Below are 26,822 nucleotides of genomic sequence, written 5' to 3'. Positions count from 1 at the left end.
GTGTATCTTCACACTATTCCCTTTTAAAAATACATTTAGAGTACCCAATTATTTTTTTTTCCCAATTAAGGGGCAATTTAGCGTGGCCAATCCACCTAACCTGCCCATCTTTGGGTTGTGGGGGTGAAACCCACGCAGACATGGGGAGAATGCTCACACGATTCCAAGGGTCCTTGCTCCCATAACCACAATAATATCCTAAGAGATCAGCATAAATTTCAAAATGTCCTTAATGAGACATTTCCTGTCAATGGCTTTATAATCATAGGCATTGTAAAAAGCCTTATGTTCGCATCTGCTCTGGATTCAAAATTGTTTGACGAATTGGTAGAGTTGATGCCCAGTTATTATGACCTGAAGCCGTCTGCAATCATGCAACAGTAGCAGTTCAGCACTGCTTTGCGGACTCCAGGAGAATCAATTAAGGATGTGATGACTCAACCCCGACGGTTGGCTAAGCATTGTGGGTTATGGCCATCCCTTTCCGAGATACAGAATGATTGGCTGGTGTGTGGAATTAATAACGTGGCTACGCAGAAGATGGTCTTGGTAGAGCCTACGCCGGATTTAAAGAGATCCATTACGCTAGCAATGTCCTGCAAGAACACGGAAAAAGGGGTTCAGGAATTCCAAAGTTCCATGGACTACAGTGTCTATAGTGTTGCTTGATCTTCATAATGGACTCCAGCGGCATCCCAGGGCAGTGCTCGAATGTCCAGGTTACCGCTGAAACCACAGATAAGAGTACAATGCTGCGCCGGACTCAAAGTTCGAAAGCCACCACAGACCAGTGGGACACTTCCCCTGAGGGCGAGGGCGAGTTTCAACAACATTGCCAGTCATGCAGGCATAGAACATGTGGCAACAAGATCGGCGGAATTGGTAGAGAGCACACCGCTTTGGACAGATGATGAAGTCACCTTGAGCCTTGATGTGGCCCCACCTGAGGAGCAAAACATGATGCAGCTGAACTGCATAATGGCCCCGATTCAAGTTAAACTACAGGTAAATTGGTCAACAGACCTTCCATTGCTTCACACAGGAATCCTGCCATTGAACCTGCGCAACACCGGGGCCAGTCTGGTGACGTATACTGCGGAACCAGTACACATCATTGGAACAACCGTGACTCCGGTGACCCACGGGCAACGAACAGTCGGGCTGTCTTTGATAGTGGTGCAAGGGCTGGGACCCAACCTGTTGGGTCATGATTGGCTGCGAATACTCCGTTTTGATTTGCAGCAGATTTTCTGGATGGGCACCGGAAACCTGTACGAGGTCCTTGGAAAGCATGCAGAGGTATTACAGGTGCGTCTGGGCAAGATAAAAGGAGCCAAGGCACATATTTACGTGGATCCAGAGGCCCAGGCCAGATACTTCAAGGCACGACCAATCCCCTACGCCTTGCTCACAAAGGTGGATACTGAGTTGTAGCACTTGCAGATTTTGTGACTATAAGTACTCACAGGGAGCAGTTCAAATACACTCACCTTCCCTTTGGGGGCTCTTCCGCCTGCACAATTTTTCAAAAAGTCTTGTAAGGAATCATCAGGGGCTACTCAAAGTAGCGGTATATTTAGACAATGTACTCATCATGGCGGCCACTGAAAAAGAGCACATTGACAATCTCAAAGAGGTCCTCAGACACTTTTACCAAGTAGGCATCCACCTAAAGAGAGGCAAGTGCATCTATCAAGCAAAGGCTGAGGCATACTTGGGTTATCGGGTGGATAAAGACGTCTTGAACCCTATGGAGGAGAAAATTCAAGCCATAAAAGAGGCACCCAGTCCACAAAATGTCACGGAATTGAGATCATTTGTGGAACTCGTAAATTATTATGAGAAGTTTATTCCAAACTTGCTGGCATCTCGTCATGTCTTGTTGAAAAAGAACCTTAAGTGGGCTTGTGGAGCTCCATAAGAGGAACCATTCACAGGAGTGAAGAGACAGCTGTCATTCTCCAGCTGCTAGCCCACTGTGATCCTACTAGTCACTCATCCTCACCTATGATTCCTCTCCATAAGGCATCAGGATGGTGCTGTCCCAAAAATGGGACGATGGCACAGAGTGTCCCATCGCAATCGCTTCCAGAACCCTGGCAGATACAGAACACCGCTACACCCAGATCAAAAAAGAAGGCTTGGCTGTGATATACGCAGTAAAAAAAATTCCATCAATGTTTTTGGACGGCATCTTTTTATTATCACAGACTATAAGACACTACTGGGTCTCTTTAAGGGGGACAAGGTGACTCCCCCCCTCATAGCTTCGACCCAGATGCTGCACTTGGCTCTATTGCTGGTGGGTATGAATACACTTTTCAGCATCGCCCAGTGGTCCAGATACCTCATGCCGATGCCCTCAGTGATCTCCCGCTGCCTGCGAGCCCCTCCCCTTCAATCAGTGGCAGACGAAGCCGTGGTGACTTTAAACTTCATAGATACCCTGCCAGTAACAGCCGCATAGGTGCACAGAAGTGTGATATAACACATTTGGATCACCACGTACCACCCGTTCTCAAATGGCTTGACCGAACGGGCTGTGCAAACGTTCAAGAAGGGCATGTGGAAGCAAACCATGGGCTCCCTGGATATGCAACTGGCAAGATTCCTATTTCACTGTAGGACCACACTGCACATCACGACAGGGGTAGCACTGCACTGGCAGTGCTGCTGATGGGCCAACACCTCCAAACTCGTTTAACTCTGACTTTCCCAAGTTTGGCAGAAAAGTCGAGCTGCAACAACACATGCAAAGGAAATATCACTGATGTACCATCAATTGGACGCGAGACACAATGAAGATCCAAACTGTGGCTTTAATCAGCTAGTTTTTAGCCTGGTGGTCGACTATAGAGAAAGGCCGACCGCCGGGAATCCTGGGTACTTATACCCCGCCTCAGAGGCGGGGTCTACTTGCCTCTCGACCAATTGGTGAGCAGTCACATGACTAGTCCCAGCCAATCAGACGAGAGGCACATGACCAGCCAGAGCCAATGGGAAACCAATGCTCTGCACTAATGGCAGTGCTCCCACTCATATCACCACAATCACCACCACAGGATGACAGAAAGAAACTTTCAACTTGGGGAACTTCGGAGATGGTGCTCTTTGGCTCCCAGGAATTGTGTTGGAGAAAACAGGGCCCATATCTTTTTAAGTCAAGACCCAAGGGAAGTCCTTGAGTAAACACATCAATCATCTTAAGAGACAATGCCTGACCAGGGATATCGGTACCTCCACCACCTCAGGAACCACTCCTCAGCCAAGGCATGCAGCCGTCATGGACCAAAGCCCAGACCGTCGAGGTGATGCTAACTCCAGCTGGGGATGGACACCGAAGTGTCTGCGTTCATAGACAACATTGTGTCTGGAGCCCAACCTGAAGGAAGAGGTGTAAAACCTGAAAATGAAACCTCGAAGGAGAGGAGGAGAGAAAGCTGTATTTAAAAGAAGATATGAAAGTGGAATTTGAAATCACCTTTGTGGAAGCTGGAGCTCAGTGAGACAAGGTGGCTCACAGTATTTGAATCATCTGCGGGGATTTTGAGGAGGAATCCACAGACATTCACTTGGGTTCAGAGAGGAGTGTGTCCACAGTCAGCTTGTGTGCTTAAAGGGACATTGTGTGTGAATAAAACCTTGGAGCTTTAGATGTACTTTGCAATCAGTGTTATCCTCAAACTTGTGTGTACTTGTTAAGCTAAAGGGGTGTAAAGGAGTTTGTATTATAATCCAATTTTTAAATGTTTAATGAATGTTTTTTTCTTGTTGATAAAACTAATTAGCAGTCCTGTGACTCTGTCAACACTGCAAAGGAGGAAAAACATGGGTGGTCTGGCCCTGCCAAATCTACATTACTATCACTGGGCGGCCACAGCTGAGAGGGTGAGGGGATGGATACGAGAACCAAACATGGAATGGGTGAGGCTGGAGGAGCCCTCCTGCAAGGAAACGATCTCCAAGCACTCACCACGGCAGTGCTCCCATTCCCCCCCCCATCAAGGCACACATCCTGCCAAGTGGTGGTAGCCACACTGATTTCGTGGAATCAAATGAGGCAGCATTTTGGTTTAACCAAGATGCCCCCCCATGACCCCCATCTGTGACAACCACACATTCCCGCCAGACATGCTCAACGCCACCTTTAAAAAATGGAGACAGGACTGGGGGACTCTCGCGGTCAGGGACATTTACATAGGGGACAGACACGCAACCTTGGACGATCTGATGGAGGACTTGGACCTGCTGACAGGACAGGAACTCAGGCATCTCCACATTAACTACTTTCCCCGCAAGGAGACAGCAAGTTACCCGAGGGCCCCGGGAGACACACTACTAGAGGAACTAATCAACACGGACATTAAGAAGGGAGGGAACTGTGGGAAAATATACGGACAGTTGCTGGACAGGGGAAGACTTCCACTATATGAAGCCAGACGGAAATGGGAGGATGAATTGGGGGCGGAAGTGGGCTGGTGATCTGGAGTGAAGCACTGAGTAGGGCCAACTCCACCTCCTCCAGCACTAGGCCTCACGCAGTTTAAAGAGGTGCACAGAGCTCACCTAACCAGAACCCGAATGGGTAGGTTCTTAACCGAGGTGGGGGACAAATGTGAACAGTGCCACGGAGGCCTGGCCAACCATGCCCACATGTTCTGGGCTTGTCCCAAACTTGTCAGGTTCTGGACAAGCTTCTTCGAGGTGATGTCCAAGGTTGTGGGGTGAGGGTGGATCCATGCCCCAGAGTGGGAGCCATCGGGTTATCGGACCAGCCAGAGCTACATATGGGGAAGGGGGCCGATGCCTTGCTTTTGCTTCCCTAATCGCACATCGGAGAATCCTGCTCGATGGCGATCAGCAGCACCACCCACCTGTTCAAGGGCAATTGTGACTAGGAAGAGGGGGGGGGGGGGGGAAGAGAGGGAGTAAGACAAGGGAAGGCACACACAAGGGAAAGGGACAATGGGGGGAGAAAAGGGAACCCAAGGAAATTACAGAACGAAGCATGGGAAAAAGGGGAGGAGGGGAGGGGCCACACAGGCTCCCCCCTCCCAACAATAAAAACTAAAAGCCCCAAGACAGAGGAAGACAGTATGTGACACCCAGGGCAGATGGGAACACTAAGAGGGAAATTAAGCTGCGAATTAAGGGAAGGGGGAGGAGTGGGGAAGGCAGAAGGAGGGACCTCATGTGAACATTATTGTAAATAAGAAAGAATTTTAAAAAAATACCAGATACACTTGAGCTGTTACTCTGTAAAAACAGGAAAAAATCAATAAAAGTATTTTAAAAAAAGAGTAGGTTGGGCCTATACTAATTGGAGTTTGGAAGAATGAGAGGTGACCTTATTAAAGCATATGGGATTTTCAGGGGGCTTGACAGGGTAAATGCTGAGAGATTGTTTGTGGGAATCTAGAGCCAGGAGGCATAATCTCAGAGTAATGGGTCACCCATTTAAGGCAGAGGTGAGGAGGAACTTGTTCTCTCAGAGGGTAGTAAATCTGTGGAATTCTTTATTGCAGAAGACCATAGATGCTGGGTTGTTAAGTATGCTCAAGGTTGAGATAGACAGATTTTTAATCAGTAAGGGAATTGAGGATTATGGGGATAAATTGGGAAAGTGGAGTTAAGAATTATCATATCAGATCAGTTATGATCTCATTGAATGGCAGAGAAGACTCGACGGGCTGAATGGCCTACTTTGCTCATACGTCTTGTGGTCTTATTTGCCCATTGTGCAAGTTTTTTGATGACCTCATGAAATGTGTTGCAATTCTCTTCAGTATTGACTACCTGACCTCCCCTAATTTGGTGTCATCCACAAATTTGGTAATTGTGCTCTTGATTGCAAAGTCCAAATCATTAATATGAATTGTGAAGAGCATTGGTCTCAACTATGATCCTTATGGAACAGGACTTCTGCCAATCTGAATAACTACCCTTTACTCCCACTCCTGTCACCCGTCTTAAAGCCAGCTCTTAATCCATTCAGCAACCTGACTCCGCATTCTCTAACTTTATTCATTAGTTAGGGCAGCACAGTGGTTAGCATTGCTGCCTCATGGTGCCGAGGTCCCAGGTTCGATCCTGGCTCTGGGTCACTGTCGCTGTGAAGTTTGCACATTCTCCCCATGTTTGCGTGGGTTTCGCCCCCACAACCCAAAGATGTGTAGGTGGATTAGCCATGCTAAATTGCCGCTTAATTGAAAAAAAAATGAATTGGCTGCTCTAACTTTATAAAAAACTTTATTCATTGGTCTATTATGGGGATGTTATTTAAGGCCTTTGAAAATCCAGGTAATTTATTTGAGATCGATGTAATTATTTCATTTCAAACCCATACACATTTTTTTCATTACCATGGAAAATTTCATTTGCATTCCCCTCTCCAATATCTTCCAGTCAAATTACGTCACCAAGAGCAGCCTGTTTCTTTACTAAGGCACACTTTATATCATCCCTACAAAATATTGGACCACATTTGTAGTTTAGTCGGGCAGCATTGTCGGCACGGGGCTTGGAGGGCCGAAGGGCCTGTTCCTGTGCTGTACTTTTCTTTGTTCTTTGTTCTTTATTTAAATTCATAATTTCATATTATTTTCACAGAAAAGATGCTTCTGCTCAAAATGGCAAAAAGCCTAATTCCTGTTTGCTAATATAATTTTGTCCCATTAAATCGTGTTAGGAGGTGATATTTAGAACCTAAGTACTCTAACTCTCATCTGCCACTTCGGCTAGGATTTCATGTTAGTAAATTGGTCCTGTTGCGGTCCCACACATGTATAACACCCAGCACTATGAGGTTAAGTCACAAACTCAACATCAACATGCCATTTCCCAGAATATGGTAGGTGGGCATGCCAGTAAAACAAAATTCATAGAATTTACAGTGCAGAAGGAGGCCATTCAGCCCATCGAGTCTGCACCAGCCCTTGGAAAGAGCACTCCACTTAAGCCCTCGCCTCCACCTATTCCCGTAACCCAGTAACCCCACCTAACCTTTTTAGACACTAAGGGCAATTTAGCATGGCCAATCCACCTAACCTGCACATCTTTGGACTGTGGGAGGAAACCGGAGCACCCGGAAGAAACCCACGCACACACAGGAAGAACGTGCAGACTCTGCACAGACAGTGACCCAAGCCGCGAATTGAACCTGGGACCCTGGAGCTGTGAAGGAACTGTGCTAACCAGTATGCTACCATGCTGCCCAATTAATCGGTAATCAAGCTTGTTAACAAGGCAATTCACTCAAATATTATGCTGCCCATACTATAATACAGGTGGGGAGGGCAGGTGGGCGAGAGTTGGGAGTCTATTTTTTCACCATCTGAGGTGAAAAGGTGAGAGAGATGCACACCCCAAGATGATACCTCCACTTTATTCCTCCCCATCTGGCCACCAAAACCTGTGCCACCCTACACCCCTCCTACCTTCCCTAAGGTGCACATTTCCTCTCTTTCAGAGGGCCGGTGGGTCAAATGACCTCCTTCTGCACTGTAGTGATTCTCTGACTTTGAGGGGCATAGACAGGGTGGATAATCAGAGACTTTTCCCCAGGGTAGAGGGGTCAATTACTGGGGGCATAGGTTTAAGGTGCGAGGGGCAAGGTTTAGAGGAGATGTACGAGGCAAGTTTTTTACACAGAGGGTAGTGGGTGCCTGGAACTCGCTGCCGGAGGAGGTGGTGGAAGCAGGGACGATAGTGAAGCTTAAGGGGCATCTTGACAAATACATGAATAGGATGGGAATAGAGGGATACGGACCCCAGAAGTGTAGAAGATTTTAGTATAGACGGGCAGCATGGTCGGCACAGGCTTGGAGGGACGAAGGGCCTGTTCCTGTGCTGTACTTATCTTTGTTCTTTGTGTGTTCTTTGACTCCAGCATCCCTGGGCGGGATTCTCCGCCTGCATGATTCTCTGATTTGCCGGCGGCGGTAGTTTATCGACGGTGTGGAGTTGCCCCACAATGGCAAACCCAATTGACCGGCTGGCGTAATGGAGAATCCCGCCGGCGCGTCAGGGCAGAAATGTGGCGTGGCGGGGCGGAGAATGCTGCTCCATAGTTCTCTTCATTGTGGGACTGCTTGTAGTACCAGCGGCATCCACTGCTGAGGTTTGGTGCTTCTGGGACTGCTTCTTTGGCATGCAGCTCTCAAGGGCGAGTACCTCCTCCACTGAGGAGTGGAAGGTGCACTTTCTGTATGTTTAGGCCTCCCGCATCATATTATTACTGTAGTGCAGCTTCTTTTCACAGTTGGTTTGCAGTGTGTTTTTCTGGGGGTGGGTTTTGTGGGTGGTGAGCAACATGCATCCTGTAAAATCCAGCTCATAGATATACACATCTACAATATCTAAAGAATAAATTTTTCCATCAATAGATAATTTAAAAACAAGTAAACAAATGACTCTAGAATTTACAGTGCAGAAGGAGGCCATTCAGCCCATCGAGTTTGCACCGGCTCTTGGAAAGAGCACCCTACCCAAGTCCACACCTCCACCACGTCCCCATAACCCAGTAACCCCACCCAACACTAAGGTCAATTGTGGAGACTAAGGGCAATTTTTTAGCATGGCCAATCCACCTAACCTGCACATCTTTGGAATGTGGGAGGAAACCGGAGCACCCGGAGGAAACCCACGCACACACGGGGAGAACATGCAGACTCCGCACAGACAGTGACCCAAGCCGGAAATCGAACCTGGGACCCTGGAGCTGTGAAGCAATTGTGCTAACCACAATGCTACCGTGCTGCCCTAAAATTTAGATTACCCTATTAATGTTTTCAAATTAAGGGACAATTTAGCATGGCCAATCCACCTAGCCTGCACATCTTTGTGGTGTGGGGGCAAAACCCACACAAACATGGGGAGAATGTGCAAATTCCACACGAACAGTGACCCAGAGCTGGGATCGAACCTGGGACCTCAGCGCCATGAGGCTGCAGGGCTAACCCACTGCGCCATCATGCTGCCCTATATATATTTGTCTTCATTTTTGTTTACTTGTTTTTATATTATATATTATATGTATGGAATTATGATTAAATAAAAAGGATGAAAAGCACTCTGGAATAAAAAACGAGAAAGCATTTAGACTCTCCAAAGTGTGACACCAATTTTCTTTTTCAAAATTGTAAACATTTAATGATAACTGGAAAGACTTGCATATATGTAGCACCTTTCACCAGCACCGAACATCTCAAAACACTTTACAGCCAATTAAATACTTTTTGAAGTGTGGTCACTTTTGTAATGTATGAAATGAGGCAGCTAATTAGTGCACAGCAAACTCTTGCAAACAGAACTGTGATAAACATCTGTTTCAGTGATATTGATAGAGGGAAAAATATTGGGCAGGAGACCATGGATAACTCTCCTCCTCTTGAAAAGTGCAGTTCGATCTTTTATGTTTCCCTGAGAGGGCAAACAGGGCCTCAGTTTAATGTCTCATCTGAAAGACAGTCTCTGACAGTGCAGCACACCCTCAGTGCTGCACAAGTAAGTCAACATTGATTTTTACGCACAAGTCCAGGAGTGGGATTTGAGCTCACAATCTTCTGACTCAGAGGCAAGACCAACTAAGTCACAGCTGATATTTTGTCAATAAACTATTTTACTCAAATTATTATGCACGAAGAATGGATTTGTTAACTGTTTAATTTTGATAGTATGTCATGTATACTAAAATTAGAGGGAAAATTGAGGAAACAAAAATACATCGGAATATCTTATTCTTACAGGTTTGTTTCAAACACGAGCTTTCGGAGCACGGCTCCTTCTTCAGGTGAATGGAAAGGCTTGTTCCAGAAATGTTTATATAGACACAGTAGGGCAGCACGGTGGCACAGTGGTTAGCATTGCTGCCTACGGCGCTGAGGACCCGGGTTCGAATCCCGGCCCTGGGTCACTGTCTGTGTGGAGTTTGCACATTCTCCCCGTGTTTGCGTGGGTTTCACCCCCACAACCCAAAAAGATGTGCAGGATAGGTGGATTGGCCATGCTAAATTGCCCCTTAATTGGAAAATAATTGGGCACTCTAAATTTATAAAAAAAAAAGAAAAAAAAAAAAAAATATAGACACAGTAAGAAGTCTTACAACACCAGGTTAAAGTCCAACAGGTTTGTTTCAAACACGAGCTTTCGGAGCACGGCTCCTTCTTCAGGTGAATGGAAAGGCTTGTTCCAGAAATGTTTATATAAACATATGAATGTCCTTGACTGCTGAAGTGTTCCCCAACTGGAAGGGAACAGTCCTGCCTGTTGATAGTCGCACGATGCCCGTTCATTCGTTGTCGCAGTGTCTGCATGGTCTCGCCAATGTACCACGCTTCGGGACATCTTTTCCTGCAGCGTATGAGGTAGACTACATTGGTCGAGTCGCACGAGTATGCGCCGCGTACCTGGTGGGTGGTGTTTCCACGTGTAATGGTGGTGTCCATGTCGATGATCTGGCATGTCTTGCAGAGATTACCCTGGCAGGGTTTTGTGGTGTTGTGGTTGCTGTTCTGAAGGCTGGGTAATTTGCTGCAAACAATGGTTTGTTTGAGGTTGCGCGGTTGTTTGAAGGCCAGTAGTGGGGGTGTGGGGATGACCTTGGCAAGATGTCCATCCTCGCTGATGATGTGTTGGAGGCTGCGAAGAAGATGTCGTAGTTTCTCCGCCCCAGGAAAGTACTGGACGACGAAGGGTACTCTGTCAGTGGTGTCCCGTGTTTGTCTTCTGAGGAGGTCGGTGCGGTTTTTTGCTTGCAGAGGCCTACCGACTGAACTGGCTTGGGACAATTCACACCTCTTTAACCTGGAGTTACCTCTCTCTCTGCATCTTTGATGATTTGATTGCCTGCAGGTGCTCGCATTCCGGGCATCCCTGACTGTGTCTATATAAACATTTCTGGAACAAGCCTTTCCATTCACCTGAAGAAGGAGCCGTGCTCCGAAAGCTCGTGTTTGAAACAAACCTGTTGGACTTTAACCTGGTGTTGTAAGACTTCTTACTGTGCTCACCCCAGTCCAACGCCGGCATCTCCACACCATATCTTATTCTTGATTACTCTAGAATTGAAATTATGTTATATTTATATGCAAGGTAGGTTTTTCTTACCACTTTTTTCAGCTGTTGAGAAGACAAGTTACAAGGTCACAGCATCATACATTCAGGTTTCTAATGAAAAAATATATGATTTATTGGTAAGTTCACCCTTATTTGAAAATATATTTTTTAAACAAAAGTAGCTGAATGGAATGTAAATTTTGAACAGAATTATTCAGAAAGAGGAACTGATTTTACTATTTCACAATAGTAGCTCCACACAATAGTATTGATGAAAACTGTAATTGTTGTGCAACCTGATTTAATATTTCATGAATATGACAGATGTTGGGTGTGATTCCGCAACCACGTTGTGCCTGGCGAATGCCCGGGTGGAATGGGTGAATTGCGCGGGACCCCCAAATCAGGCTCTGCACTGGCAAGTCACTTGACTCGCTCCGCCCAGTGCCATCTACATTACGCCCTCTCTGAGCGAGATCCAGATCTGCATATTTAAATAAGCCATTAGGTTCATTTAAATACCAAAATGCCAGATACACCCAGTGCCCGGGAGTCAATGGCCGCATTTGCAAAACCTCGCCCAGGTGCCAGGTCGGGCTCAGGAGCAGGGCCTTACCCATTGGAGGGGGCTGTGGGGGGGGGGGGGGGGTCCAGGGGCCTCGGGAAGATTGAGGGATGATGGGGGGAGGGTCAATAAAGAGGGTGGGGCGCAGAAAGGGGGGGTGTAGGGATTAGGGCTGCCAGACAAAATGGTGCCCTGATCTGCGAGGAGCCATTCGACTAAAGAGAGTCAAGAAACTACCCGAGGCCATATAAAACCGGCAAAGTGCCAATGAATAGAGAGTGAACAATCCGCCAAACACACCCAAAAGCAGACTTTAAATTTTGTCCTATGAATTGCCCCTGTAGTATCTAAATGCATGTCTTTTCCTTTTTCTTAGTAAATTAATTTCAATCAAATCAAAAAATCAAGCAATCCAAAAGTGCTTATAATCTACTGTTGTAAGAATGTATGGTGTCTCACTGAGAGGTCCAGAGGCTTGTATGATTAAACTTAAACTGCTTATTGGTAACCCATAAGTATATACATATTCAAGGAATTACCATGCACAAGTGTTGTCTCCATGCTGGCTCCTTCCAGACTCTTCTACACACAGTCAACTATCATGTGAATCTCTACATCAGTCTTCCGAGTCCCACACATAAACCTGAACACCTTTATACACCACCTCTCCCCATATCTTTAACTAAATGGACTGGATTCTCCGTCAGCGGGATCCTCCGTTTTGCCGGCAACGCACTCAGATTTCCCGACAGTGTGGGGGCACCCACAATAGGAAACCCCATTGGCCGGCTGCTGGGACAGAGAATCCCGCTGCTGGTTGGGCCGCGCCGCACCTGAAAGCAGGTGAGGAGGGACGGAGGATTCCGGCCAATATATTTACAATATAATCGTCTTTACTTCCATGCTACCCTATCTCCCCCTCAACCCCCCATCACCGGGGCAGCATGGTGGTGCAGTGGTTAGCACTGCTGTCTCACAGCGCCGAGGTCCCAGGTTCGATCCTGGCTCTGGGTCACTGTCCATGTGGAATTTGCATTCTCCCTGTGTTTGTGCAGGTTTCGTACCCACAACCCAAAGATGTACAGGTTAGGTGGATTGGCCAACCTAAATTGCCCCTTAATTGGAAAAAAATGAATTGGGTATTCTAAATTTATTTTTTTTTAAAAACTCTCCATCACCACCTCCCCAGCATAAGCAACCTTGTTTCACAATTTCAGCCAAATGTTTGTTCATCATCTCATTTTCCAAACCCTTATCAAGTTGTTTTTTTGAAATCTTTATTCAGTTCAGCAACTACTCTACTGAGTTCAATTGTCTTTGTTTCAGAGTTATCTGCTTTTAAAGTCTCGATTTTCTCTTGCATACTGTGCACCTCATCTTTAATGTTCTTCATATTGGATCGGAGTTCAAGAATTTAATTTCTCTTTTTATGATGCATACTAGATAGTTGTGATACTTGGAATTTATCCAGTTCTAATTTTAAAAAAATATTTTAATATAAATTTAGAGTGTCCAATTCATTTTTTCCAATTAAGGGGCAATTTAGCGTGTCCAATCCACCCACCCTGCACATCTTTGGGTTGTGGGGGTGAAACCCACGCAAACACAGGGAGAATGTGCAAACTCCACACAGTGACCCAGAGCAGGGATCAAACCTGGGACCTCGGCGCCGTGAGGCAACACTAATTTTTATCATCAAACTCTTCTATTGTACATGAAAGTTAGTTTTCTACTGTGAGGTTTTTCCTTAGCAGAGCCTAATTCCTATGTGCTATCCATCAAATTCAAATTCTTTAATTTTAGTTCCGTTAATTGTTTCTGAGACTGTTCACACTCCTTTGTGAGAACTTATATATTCTCTTTCAGCTGTTCAACCTTTGCTTGACATTCTAGGTTCTTGATTTTCATTTACCATGTCATTTTTCAACAATTCAATGGTTCACAATACGCTTGAGGCATCGAGTGCTTTTTCTTCTGGTTCCTTGAGCTTCAGCCTTGGATTTATATTTTCCAATTTTACTTCTGTCTTTCCTTTCTACATCAATAGCAGAGCTTTGTCCTTGTCCTTCATTTTGGTTTCACCAGGTCTGTCTCCAGCGAAGTCTTAACTTGTTTCAGTTCTGTAATTGCGCTACTCATGGCTTAATAACCTACTTGCAGCTTAGAAAGTTCAATGGCTTTTTTTTTGCAATGTACCCCTTTTCCCGTTCTGCTGATTTTACAGCTGCACATTATCCATGTTCATCCTGTCTTTCAATTGGGTCTACTGCAGAATTGGCAGAGAACCTTTTTTTCTAATTGTTATATTTGAGCCGCAGATTGTCCACTTTTTGTTGTTTCTGTACACAAGAATTCTTCAACTTTTCCTTTTCCTGCTGCAGTCTTTCACTTTGCAGTTTGACCTCTGAATATTTCTTCTTTACTTTTCCAACATGCCCATCCTTTTCACATTCAGCATTAACAATCTTGCTTTCCATTTGTTCATATATCTTTGGAAATGTGATGCTTTTCCAACTTTTCTTCCAAATGTCCAACATTTTCTCAGTTCTGAAGTCTCTTTCTTTTATCTCTTGGCTTCCTCCTGGAATACTGAACATTGCTGAGACTTCTCTGCCAATTGGTTCTTCAGTTCTTTCAGAGTGACATTAAATTCATTTCGCTGCTCTTCATAATCTTCCAGAGAAACAAACTTTGACCAAAGGCATCCTTGTAGTGTGTGAAGGTCCTTCAATGGTTCTTCCTTTTCTTTGTGAAGCTCAATTTCTTTGTTTTGAGTTTTCTTGTAATTCAACATATTTTGGTAAGTTTCCTCCGCTGTTCTTTCATTCTGTTGTTCAAGACAGTCTTCAATTCTTCATGTCACTGAAGAGTTATGTACTTCCTTTTCCATTTGATCTTGAAAGACAGTTCTTTCAACTGTTTATTTTCTCATGACTTCTTGTCAACCCACTCTGTGCTTCATTGCATTACTTTGTCACTACTGGTAGTTCAACATCTTTTTTTTTGCTTCTCATATGTTTTTGGCGCTACGTATTAATATATTGCAGTACAGAAATTTCTTTAAGTACCCTTTCCAGCTGCTGTTGTGCCTGGCTGCATTCTGGTTGAGTTCTTCCAAATCAGTTTTGATGTGAACATTCCCTCATGGAATAGCTTCTTTTTGCAGGTATTTTTCCTTTGGGATGCCTCAGGGATAGCTTTCTTTCATTCACAGTCAGCTACTCTCTCCGTTTCTGTTGCAGACTGTGTGATGTGTTGGCATTTGCAAAATGCTCTATTTTTCTGCCTTTTGGCTGCTTCTCGGCCTCTTCTTTCTTCTGCACTAAACTCTTTGGCTTATGCACTTCATTGCACTGACGTGGTCTGCAACCATCTTGTGGTTTGCTTAGGTATCATCTCCCTATTTCACTCTATTGTCAGTACTGTTTACAGTCCACATTAACCCTTGCTCTGCTCGCCACCCTTATACTACATCTATCTGTGACAAAGCTTCACATTTAATTTCTTTTATCTAGAGAATTGTTTCAAAATAACAACATCATTTTCAACATGATCCTTCACAACCAGAACATCACTTGCAAAACAAAATCAGCAAATGCCCATCCATCACTTACAGCCCAGCTGGCATCAAATTGAGATTGTTGCAGCTTTGGATTTTAAATAGATATTTACTTTCTCTAAGGTTTCACAATAATTCTCAAACGTAGAAGCACACTATGAATCCAAAATCTGTACTTTGTTGACGCCACCCTTGATTTTCTTTTTAATGCTGATTATGGGATCCGGGTATGGTTGCCATTTATTACCCATCCCTTGTGAAGGATGCATCATGTCTTCTGAGAACCAATCAGAGAGCCATCGATAAGTGTCTGATGTCTGATGTCAGCAGTCTTTGTCAAAAATAAGAACAGAAACTTAAATTAATCATTGTGTTTCTACGTTTCAGAATATTCAACATTCAGAAAAAATTCGGATACACGAAAGCGATAACAATGTGTCTGTTGAAGGACTCACAGAAGTTGATGTCACCTCTGTAGAGGATCTCCTCCAGGTTTTCAGAAAGGGAGCTTTAAACAGAAATGCAGGTACTTCAGAAAAAATGTGAACAAGTTGATTTGAAAGAAAAGAAGTGGAGGCCTAAACATACAGAGAAAGGGACTACAGATATCGGGTCTAATATTTCATGTGTAAATAATGTGATTAAGCTACAGAAATTACTACTTTTTTTTAAATTTAAAGTACTCAATTATTTTTTTTCTAATTAAGGGGCAATTTAGCGTGGCCAATTCACCTCCTCTACACATCTTTGGGTTGTGGGGGTGAACCCACACAGACACGGGGAGAATGTGCAAACTCCACACAGACAGTGACCCGGGGCCGGGATCAAACCCGGGTCCTCAGCGCCATGATGCAGCAGTGCTAACCACTGTGCCACTGTGCTGCCCTAGAAATTACTACTTAATGCCATTTTCCTCAACATATAAGGATCAGATAAAAAACATAATGGGGAGAAGTTACTGTTATCAGCACCAAGGCACACTGGATTGGCTGAGCGGATCAGATATGGGGGAGTCAGGCAGGTGGAGTAAAAAAAAATCAAAACTTTATTTTTGAAGGTGTTACATAATATTTAGAAGGGTCTGAACAGTTATTAATGTGTTAGTACACTGTACAATAGAATAGTAACATGCACGCTTCCGTGCAATTTTTCACATGGTGATTTCTCAGTCTGTCACTCGACCCTTCCTTTCACAAACTACATTGAATGCGCTGTTTCATAGATTCTAACCAACCCATTTATCTCCCGAGTGAAGAAACAGTATTTTCCTGTGCTCCACCCTGATATGAAGAGGAACTTAATGGAGGCTGAAGTGCCCGAAAAACAGGAACTGGGGTGGCAATGTGTGATTAACCTGTACCTGTTGATTATGATGCAGGCAGCATGCCAATCCCATGATCCATGACCCACTTCAATAACTTCTGTATCCAGCCAAATCTTGACATGCCGTTAAATTGGCTTGGATGCATCAGAATGGAATCTTTTTCCAAACAGCTCCTACAGCAAAACACCTCTCCCTGTTGGTTAAGATCACCAGAAAGATCCTGGAAAACGTGGAACATTTTCAACATTTTGGCAGCCTATTCTCAACGAAGACCAGTGTAGATGACAAAACTCATCATGGCCTCCAATGTGCCAGCTCAACTTTTAGCTGACTGAGGAAAAAAGCACTTGAGGACCAGAATCTCGAACCCTTGTCTAAGGTCATGGTTTACAGGGCAGCGCTAATTCCTGTGCTCCTATATGCTTCATAGATGTGGACAATATACAGCAGGCATCTCAAAACCGGAGAGATACCACCAGCAGTTTCTTTGCACAATCCTTCAAATCTGAGGTAAATTGTATGGTCCAACACTAGCTTCCTCTGCCACGCCAACATTGAGGTCCTAATTCTGTTATCAATTTGGGCCTTAGCTTAGGTAGTCCTTGGTTAGCATCAATAGAGACTGCTGAAGGCAAAGGTTTTGGTAAACTTTAACTTTCATTAAACATTTTTCTATGTATAGGATAGGGCTCACCATAAGACTTTACATAGAACTATTTCTCAACATGCTCTGTTCTCATCTGATCTGACATCATTGATGATAGGGGCAGCATAGTGGCACAGTGGTTATTACTGCTTTCTCTCAGTGCCAGAGACTCGGGTTCAATTCTGGCCTCGGATGTCTGTATGTGTGAAGTTTGTACATCCTTCTTGTATCTGCATGGTTTTCTTCAGGTGCTCCGGTTTCCTCCCACAGTCCAAAGTTGTGCAGGTTAGGTGGATTGAACATTCTAAATTGCCTCTTACTGTCCTAAAAGGTTAGGTGGGGTTACGAGGATAGGGCGGGGGCGTGGCCGTGGGTGGAGTGCTCCTTCGGAGGGTCGGTGCAGACATGATGGCCTCCTTCTGCACTGTAGAGATTCTATGATTCTATATAGCTTTTTTTTTACATTAATCTTTTACACTACATCTGCCCCCAAGTCTCTGACTCTCTTAAATACGTCTTCCCCCAAGTATCTGCCTTCATTTCTGGTTCACAGAGTTAACCATTGTGGTGGTTTTACCAATCTCCCCCACCTTGTGCTCAGCTCTTTCAAGTTCTTCATGTTCTCAGTAGTATGTGAATCATCAGAGACTACCAACTCACTATTCAAGTTGTTCTTCTGATTTTCTTTTTTAAAATAAATTTAGAGTACCCAATTCTTTTTGCCAATTAAGGGGTAGTTTAGCGTGGACAATTCACCTACATTGCACATCTTTTTGGGTTGTGGGGGTGAGATCCATGCACTCACGAGGAGAATGTGCAAACTCCACACGGAGAATGACTCGGGGCTGGGATCGAACCTGGGTCCTCGGCGCCATGAGCCACCCTGCTGTCCATTTCTCTGATTTTCTGGATAACTGGTACATTCCATTGAAGGTCATTTTCTTGACGGTATGAGTGTGTTTCTGTTTCTTCTCACTGGGTGGAATCTTATCAAAATTTGGCATTGTGTCAGTCCGGTGAGAAAACAGGGCTGGGTTTCTCCCCTACCTGGCGGGGCGGGGAGTCCCGGCGGCATGGAGTGGCGTGAACCACTCTGGCGTCGGGCCGCGCCAAAGGTGCGGATTTCTCCGCACCTTTAGGGGCCAAGCCCTAACCCTGAGGGACTAGGCCTGCTAGTTGTTGGCGCCCCGCCGGCCGGCGGGAAAGGCCTTTGGCGCCACGCCAGCTGGGGCCGAAGGGACTTCACCGGCCGGCGGAAGTCCGCGCATGCGCCGGAGCGTCAGCGGCTGCTGACGTCATCCCGCCGCATGCGCAGGGGAGGGGTTCACTTCCGTGTCCGCCATCGTGAAGACTGGCGAACGCAGAAGGAAACGAGTGCCCCACGGCACAGGCCCACCCACCGATTGGTGGGCCCCAATCGCGGGCCAGGCCACCGTGGTGGCACCCCCCCGGGGCCAGATCGCCCGTCACCCCCCCCCAGGACCCCGGAGCCCGCTCGCGCCGCCTAGTCCCGCCAGTAGGGTAGGTGGTTTGATTCCCGCCGGCAGGACCGGCATGACAGCAGCGGGACTTCGGCCCATCGCGGGCCGGAGAATCGCCGGGGGGGGGGGACCGCCGACAGATGCGGCGCAATTCCCGCCCCCGCCGAATCTCTGGTGTCAGAGACTTCGGAAGACGGTGGGGGCGGGATTCACGCCAGCCCCCGGCGATTCTCCGACCCGGCGGGGCGTCGGAGAATCCCCCCCAGGTGTGAATCCTGCCAGCGCTGTGGGCAGGCAATCTCATGGAATATTGAGCCGCTTTTTACAATTTATTTTACCACATGGGAATCCACCATGCCTGTGGTGGCCATTCACTGATTGGCTTGACCCAGGCCAACTTAATTTCTGTAATTAGTGGGAAGCTCCATATAAATGTATCTGGTCATCCCAGAGCTGCTGACAAGGGGAGAAAGTGCAAACACCACACAGTCACCCCAGGCCGAAATTGAACTCGGGTCCGTGAAGCTGTGAGGCAGCAGTGCTAACCACTGTGCCACCCCACATCGTCATTTGCGCTCGCAACGAATGCGGGTGCAAAGTCTCGGCGTACTTGTGCAACGTTTTTGTAGGAAACAGGCCAAAGTGGGACAGGCTATAATGTGTAATGATTTTCATTGTAGATTATGCATGTACACGCCTGTAACTGCAAGCGATGGTATATTAAGGTTGTGTTTTCTTTTTATGAAAAAGGGGATGATTGGAGAAGTGCCTTTATGCACTCTGGCTATCCATAGGCTTGCCATAGTTATGTGACCTCTGTCATCCTATATAAAGGTTTTGTCAGCATCCATCACTTGGAACAGAGACATTAGTAGATGCTGCTGCTGAGTCTGTGGCCAGCAATGAGATGAAACCATCATAGAAGTCAGTAAACTTGCGCTTAATCATCCTCCTCACATTCTTTTTCCCCCACATGTTAAGTCAAGAGATGATAGTCTTAAACTTCAAGCATAAGGAAAGTGTAAAAAGCATTTTATTTCATGCATGAATACCAATGATAAAATATTTGTTTCCTATGTCAAGACAGTGGATAGTTTTGTTTTATGTAGCCTACTCCTGCTCCTATTTATTGTGATCTTGTTCTTATATCTCAAAGGGACAGATTCTAAAAGTCTATTGAAAACTTTGCAGTGTTAATTTTATTTTTAGTTGATTTCATATGAAATAAGCATTTTAAGAATTCCATTCAGCAGTATATTTAAGACAGAAATCAATAGATTTTGAGATAGTAAAGATACCAGGGGATATGAAATGAAAAAATGAAATGAAAATCGCTTATTGTCACGAGTAGACTTCAATGAAGTTACTGTGAAAAGCCCCTAGTCGCCACAATCCGGCGCCTGTCTGGGGAGGCTGGTACGGGAATTGAACCGGGCTGCTGGTCTGCTTTAAAAGCCAGCGATTTAGCCGAGTGAGCTAAACCAGCCCCTGGGAATAGCAGAAGAAAATGGAATTGAGGTAGAAGATCAGTAGAATGGCAGAGCAGGCTCGAGGGGCAGAATGGTCTACTTCTGCCCCTATTTCCTATGTTCCTATCAATTAATGCTTTATTTGTCATATTTTTATTCAACAAAGTTTTCAATATTACAAAAGTAACCCCAACACAACATAATCCAATAACCCATCCCAACCAAATATACCAATACTCCCTTCCCCCAACACCCACAAGAACCCCTCAGCATAAAGAAGACCCTAATGAACTAACCAACAACCTCTCCTCCCTTCTCCAACAGCTGACTGTAACCAGCTCTCTAAAAAACGCAATGAACGGCACCCACCTTGAATAAAGCACGTCTCCAGCCCCACCATCACATACATGATCTTCTCCAGGTACAGGAATTCTATCAGGTCCCTTAACCAGGCTAAAGTCTTAGGCGGCACCAGAGAGCTCCACCCAAGCATGACTCGCCTCCGGCTATTAGCAACGCGAAGGCCAAGATATCTGCCTTTGCCAGTTTGCAGCACTGGCGAGTCCAACACTCCAAAAATAGCCACCAATGGGCATGGCTCCAGCTTCACACCTAGAATTCTTGAAATCGTTTCAAAGAAGGAGACCCAAAGATTAACAGCTTGGGGCAGGACCAGAACATGTGTGTGTAGTTTGCTGACCCCCAAGAGCACCGCTCACACTTGTCCTCCACCCCTGAGGAGAGCCCGCCCATACCTGCCCTGGTCAGATGTGCCCAGTGCACCACCTCAGGCTGTACCAGACCTAAACGTGCACACGAGGTGTAATTAATCCTATGAAGTGCCTCACTCCACATGCCCCCCCATCAAAGACTAAACCCAACTTGTCCTCCCACTTCCTCTTTACTTCTTCCAGTGATACTTGCTCCGTCACCAATAGCTGTTCATAAATGTCTGAGATCCTTCTCTCCCCTAGCTCATCCAAGGACAGAACCCTATCCAAAAGCAAGGACGCCGGCACCAGGGGAAGCAAAGGAAGCTCCTTATAACAAACCATGCACCAGAAAGTATCTGAATACATTCCCTCTTGGGAGCTGGAACTTCTCCACAATCTCAACTAGACCAGCAAACCTGCTCTCCAGAAAAAAAATCCTTAAACCTCTCCAACCTCCCCCATCTCTCCAACCAAACCCTGAATGTGAGTCTAACCCAGACAGCACAAACCTATGGTCCCTGCAAATCAGCGGCAACAACGACATAGAGCTTAATTTAAAATGCTGCCTAAATTGACTCCAAATCCTCAAAGAGGCTAATACCACTGACTCGATTAAAATTTCACCGTATCCATCAATGGATGTTGGATAGCATGTGATTGTCTGATATTTTAAATTATTTTTTCAAAGTATTTTTGTTCTAAATTTTCAATATTTTTACAATTTACAACAGTAACAAAACCCACCCAACACATCAAACCCCCACCACCCATCCCTTCTCGCTCCCTTCCCCCCACCCTTCCCTCAACAGCCAATGGCAACCACCTCTCCAAAATGCAAACTGAACAAATCCCAACTATTGTAGAACCCATCACTCGCTCCCCTTAGAGTGAATTTCACCTTCTCCAAGGCTGGAAACTCCAGCAGGTACTCCTGCCATGCCAAGGCACAAGGTGGAGAATCTGATCATTACCCCAACAAGACCCACTGGTGAGCAATCAGTAAGGTGAAGGCTAAAACGTCTGGCCCCGCACCTGCCTGCAGCTCTGGCCGTTCCGACACCCCGAATATGGCTTCCAATGGACTGGGCTCCATATTAGTATGCAGAGCCCTCGAAATGGTGCCGAAAACCGCCCTCCAAAATCATTCCAGTTTTGGGAAAGACCAAACCATATGTATATGGTTCGCAGGGCCCCTCCCACATCACTCACAGACACCCTCCACCCCCTCAAACAGCCGCCTCATCCTAGACATTGTCAAGTGCACTCTGTGCACCACCTTCAGCTGTATCAGCCCAGCCTTGCACATGAAGTTGAGGTATTCACCCCCTGCAGCACAAAACTCCTTTCTTCAAAGGCCAACCATGCTGAGACTGCACACAATATCTAGCATCTCTTTCTTCTGCATATCTCAGTTGAGAGGTGGCTGAAGGGCACCTTCAGTTCTTGCCCCTCCCTTGTGCTGTGAGCTCTCTTTTCCTGGAAGGAGAGAAAGAAGACACCTGTAAGTGATAGTAATACAATGTTTATACAGAGAGCGCTTGAAGGAGACAATGAGGGAAGGGACATTGCATAAGTATGCGGGTGGCCTGTCAGTGGTGGATGAGCTGACAGGGATGTGAGGAAATGTATAGAAAGAGAGGGTTGAGTGTACCTGCAACGTAGTTTGATGTGAGGAATGAAGTGCTGGAGTAGACTTGAGAAGACAGTCAGGGGGTTGGGATGATAACACATTGGGAATGTGGTTGAATGTGCTCAATTTTACTGTCCAGCCTAGGTAATTAAACTGCTTTCAACATTGAATCAATGAGCGTAGCATCAGGGTCTTGGTGCTGACCTTCCTACCTGTTTTTTGGCTACAGGTTTCTTCCTCCTGTCTGTAGGGAACAGTATCTCCCTTTGGGCCTTTACCAGTGTCACATCCAGGGAGGTGTCACCAAAAGGAAGGTGCAGCCTTTAAACATGTGGACTCCAGTCTACAAATTGCATCTTTCTCCTCCCAACTCCCAAATCCACCAAATTTCATGTTTGATGTCCTTCTTTAAAGAGTGGAATTGAAATCAACTCATGCAGGTTTATCACCACATCCGCTGTCACTAGCTTTGTTTGAGATCCCGGGAATAATATGGGATGCACTGGTTGGTTTTAGAAAGCCGTTGACAGATGCACTGCACTTATTTCCAGTGCAGTACTGAGGAAATTCTGCACTGTCAGGAGTGCCATCGTTTGGATGCGACGTAAAAGATCCCATGGCATTATCTTAAAGAACAGGGGAGCTATCCTAGGTGCCTTGGCCAATATTTAGCCCTCTATTAACATCATAATAAATACAGATTGTCTGACCAAGCAAATTGCTTTGTGCAAATGGGCTACCATATTTCCTACACTACAATAGTGACTGCATTTCAAAAGTACTTCCTGTACTTGACTGTTGGTCATTGAAAATGCTTGAAATGCAAATCTTTTTTTCCAGGCTTGTCATGTGTTACAGGACCACCACCTGCTCCCAGCATGTTACTAACTTAAAAAGCAGTATGTTTAGAGGAAATTCCTTGCAGACACAGTGACATAATGTGTATATTTCTTTTACAGGAGTGTCTAAAGGGGACTTTAGCAACAGCAGCCACACATTGTTCTACATTTCTATTGTTCGTACAAATATCAACACCGAAAAATGTAAGAATTGATGTTAATATATTGTTCTCCTTTGTCAATCTAGTATCACATCAACAAAACTCTACAAAGTATGGCTCTGGATAAAAATTCATTTTGTAAATGTTTTACAGAATTAAAACTACATTGAAACATCATCATATTTTCTAACGCCACCTTGTTTCCTGCAATTAACATATGAGATTTACACCCATCCAGCATGTCCCACATAACACGATATACCTTGGCCAATTTGGGGGAAAGAATCGGGAAAATTCCTCTCTTTATTCCAGAGTCAATTAAAACTATTCTTGGAAATTGCTCTGGTCCTAATAGTTTCTTGCAGTATCTATCTTTTATAAGAGGTGACCTCTGATCCAGCTGGAAACAGGTTCACCTCTCAATTAAAGGGATTCACTGAATTGGTGTCTATCGCATAAGCTGACAACCTGTTCTGGGGATCCACCTCCTGACATCCTAATGTGGAAAACAACCAGCTCCTGACATCTAATCTAGATCTGGCCTTATACAATTGACAATTGTGACTCCTAGTCCTCCATTACATACTTAATTGGAGGAAACAGTCAAGTCTCACACAGCCTATTCCCTTCATGCTCTTATAAACTTTGATCAGATTACCTTTAAACCTACACTTCTCTACGGTGAGTCTTTTTAACTCTTTAAGCCCACCAAACCTGTAAAAAACAACTGGGAATTAGTCTGATGTCCCTCCTTTTCCTGCTTTCCAAAGCCTCGATAGCACCCATGATGAGGGGATCAAATTAGGATACAGGATTCTAATTGAGCCTGATGTGTTAGGCAGGTTGGTTCAACGTCGACTGCAACTGGATGCAGGGAAGCTAGAAACAAACATCTGACACCGGAGATGATCCAACACTGTTTTATTCAACTAGGAACTGCTGTACATGTTCAGCTGTGGGTTGATATTCTACTAATCCTACTGATGACCTCTTACTGGCTCGACCAGACTTACTAGCTACCACATGGCAATAGTGCCCACTAACTTGTGCACTCTGACTGTCTCAGTATCTGGGTCCCGAAAAGAGCGTGAGTCTTAATGCCCTGTGGGCTTTATAGTGGTGGTGTCCTGTCTGGTGATTAGTTGTTCTGTGTTGTGTGTTCATTGGTCATCCTGTGTGTCAATCACTGCCTGTCTGCATCTCATTATATACACGAGTGGATATTATGACATCTCCCCTTTTTTTAAAAATAAGTTATGGTACGTGAAGGTATATACATGCCTGACAATGTACAAGTGGTGAGTTAACAAGCATATGTACATAGGAAGGTGCCTATCATGCAGGTACAGAGCAAACTGAACAAAATGCTGGTGGAAGAATGCTTGGTTGGTCATGGATGCTGTCGAGATCTGACTGCGACATGAGGTTCGCAGACGCGCCGGTGTCCAGTTTAAATCGGATGCGAGCCTGGTTGACTGTGAGGATAGCACACCACTCATCGTCGGGATCCACACTGAGGATCGAAAGGCGGGTTGCTGGTGCAGTGAAGATCAGCTCGTGTGTGGTTATGATGCCCATCCATATGGAGACTCGAGGCAGTCAGCATCGGGCTCCGTTGAGCTGTCGGGATCAGCATCCTGCATGTCTTGTTGTACCGAGCGGATACTTCTGCGCCGTGTCTGGGATCGCTGGCTGATAATCTGTGGAGCGGACCTGCAGCAGGCCGCGTAATGGCCAGGCTTCCCACACTGTAGGCATCGCCGTCCTTTGGCTGGACATTGCCGCTTTAAATGGGCGGAGCCACAATTCGGACAAGTCATAACGCTGACGTCAGCGTGTTCCGTGCGCCAACGCGCATACGCAGTGCGGTCGGCCGACGTACACACCTGCGCATTAGGGTTTTCGGCCTCGTTGTGCACCCGGTTGTGGCGCGCATGCGTAGGGACCCGGGAAAAGCGCGTGAAACAGCCACTCTCCTCGTTACTCAGGTCTAGCATTTTTGCGATGGCCTGCACCCGTTCTGCCTCGTGGGAGGTCAGTTTTGAAGTTTCTGCCGCCCTTATGTGGGAGTAATGATTCTTGGCATGGTCATGGACTACGCACGTCTCGATAGCGACAGAGAGGGTTAGCTGTTTGATTTTGAGGAGCTGCTACCGCAGGGAATCGGAGGGGACCCCGAAAACGATCTGATCCCGGATCATGGAATCAGCCGTTGAGCCTAATGACATGACTGCGCCAGGATGCGGAGATGGGTCAGGAAGGACTGAAAAAGTTCATCCTTACCCTGAAGCCTCTGTTGGAAGATGTACCATTCAAAGCTCTCATTCACTTCAATGTCGCCGTGGCTGTCGAAAGTTGTAGATATGGATGGCGTGATCCCCCGCGGTCGAGATAAATAGCGCGATCTTCCTTGCATCCGATGCTGCCTCGAGGTCAGAGGCCTCGATATACAGGAGGAACTTTTGCTTGAGGATTTTCCAGTTGGCGGCGAGGTTGCCGGAGATGCGGAGATGCGGAGCTGCGGAGGAGGCTGGATGTTTTCCATTTCACTGGATAGCCGCTTGCTGGTCGTTGCAGATTCACTCGAGGTAGGTTCGGCAGGATTAATAGCACTCTGGTACCATGATGTGTTAGGCGGGTTGGTTCGACGTCGACTGCAACTGGATGCAGGGAAGCTAAAAACAAACATTTGACACCGGAGATGGTCCAACACTGTTTTATTTAACTATGAACTGCTGTACATGCTCAGCTGTGGGTTGACATTCTACTAATCCTACTGATGACCTCTTACTGGCTCGACCAGACTTACTAGCTACCACATGGCAATAGTGCCCACTAACTTGTGCACTCTGACTGTCTCAGTAGCTGGGTCCTTAGAGAGCGGGAGTCTTAATGCCCTGTGGGTTTTATAGTGGTGGTGTCCTGTCTGGTGATTGGTTGTTCTGTGTTGTGTGTTCATTGGTCATCCTGTGTGTCAATCACTGCCTGTCTGCATCTTATTATATACATGAGTGGATATATGACATCTCCCCTTTTTTTAAAAATAAGTTATGGTACGTGAAGGTATATACATGCCAAAATAGTTATCTTATGGTCAATTGTCCTGTAAATGCAACACCTGAGCTATCACTTCTGGTTATTGCTTATAAACCTTTAAAAATCTAAACACTAGAATGCTCAGATCTCTTTCTTTACCTTCTTTAATGCTTTTCCCCTGATGGGTATGGGCATGCTGTGCATTCTCTTTATTCACATAGATAACACTGCACTTTTCCAAATTGCATTCGCAATGTTAGGATCTGACCTGTGGCTATGGTTGAGAGTCTTTGATAAAAGTTTTTAAAAATGAATTCCCGAAAGTTACGGCTTACCTGAGGAGC

General features: G+C 45.7%; 1 protein-coding gene across 5 annotated transcripts in view; it reads left to right on the top strand.

Annotated features, from left to right (window-relative positions):
* The window catches only part of si:ch211-63b16.4 (kinesin-like protein klp-20), a 277,118-nt gene that overhangs the window by 147,177 nt on the left and 103,119 nt on the right, over window positions 1-26,822 (top strand). For all 5 annotated transcript variants that reach the window (XM_038808932.1, XM_038808905.1, XM_038808923.1 and 2 more), the window contains 3 exons: window positions 11,119-11,192; window positions 15,567-15,705; window positions 23,402-23,485. In XM_038808932.1, the coding sequence (XP_038664860.1) occupies window positions 11,119-11,192; window positions 15,567-15,705; window positions 23,402-23,485 (297 nt within the window). The remainder of the gene's footprint in view (window positions 1-11,118; window positions 11,193-15,566; window positions 15,706-23,401; window positions 23,486-26,822) is intronic.

The sequence above is a fragment of the Scyliorhinus canicula genome, chromosome 1, assembly GCF_902713615.1.
Source record: "Scyliorhinus canicula chromosome 1, sScyCan1.1, whole genome shotgun sequence".
Taxonomy (NCBI): domain Eukaryota; kingdom Metazoa; phylum Chordata; class Chondrichthyes; order Carcharhiniformes; family Scyliorhinidae; genus Scyliorhinus; species Scyliorhinus canicula.
The sequence above is the reverse complement of the archived record's forward strand: the minus strand, read 5'-3'. Positions and strand labels throughout refer to the sequence as shown.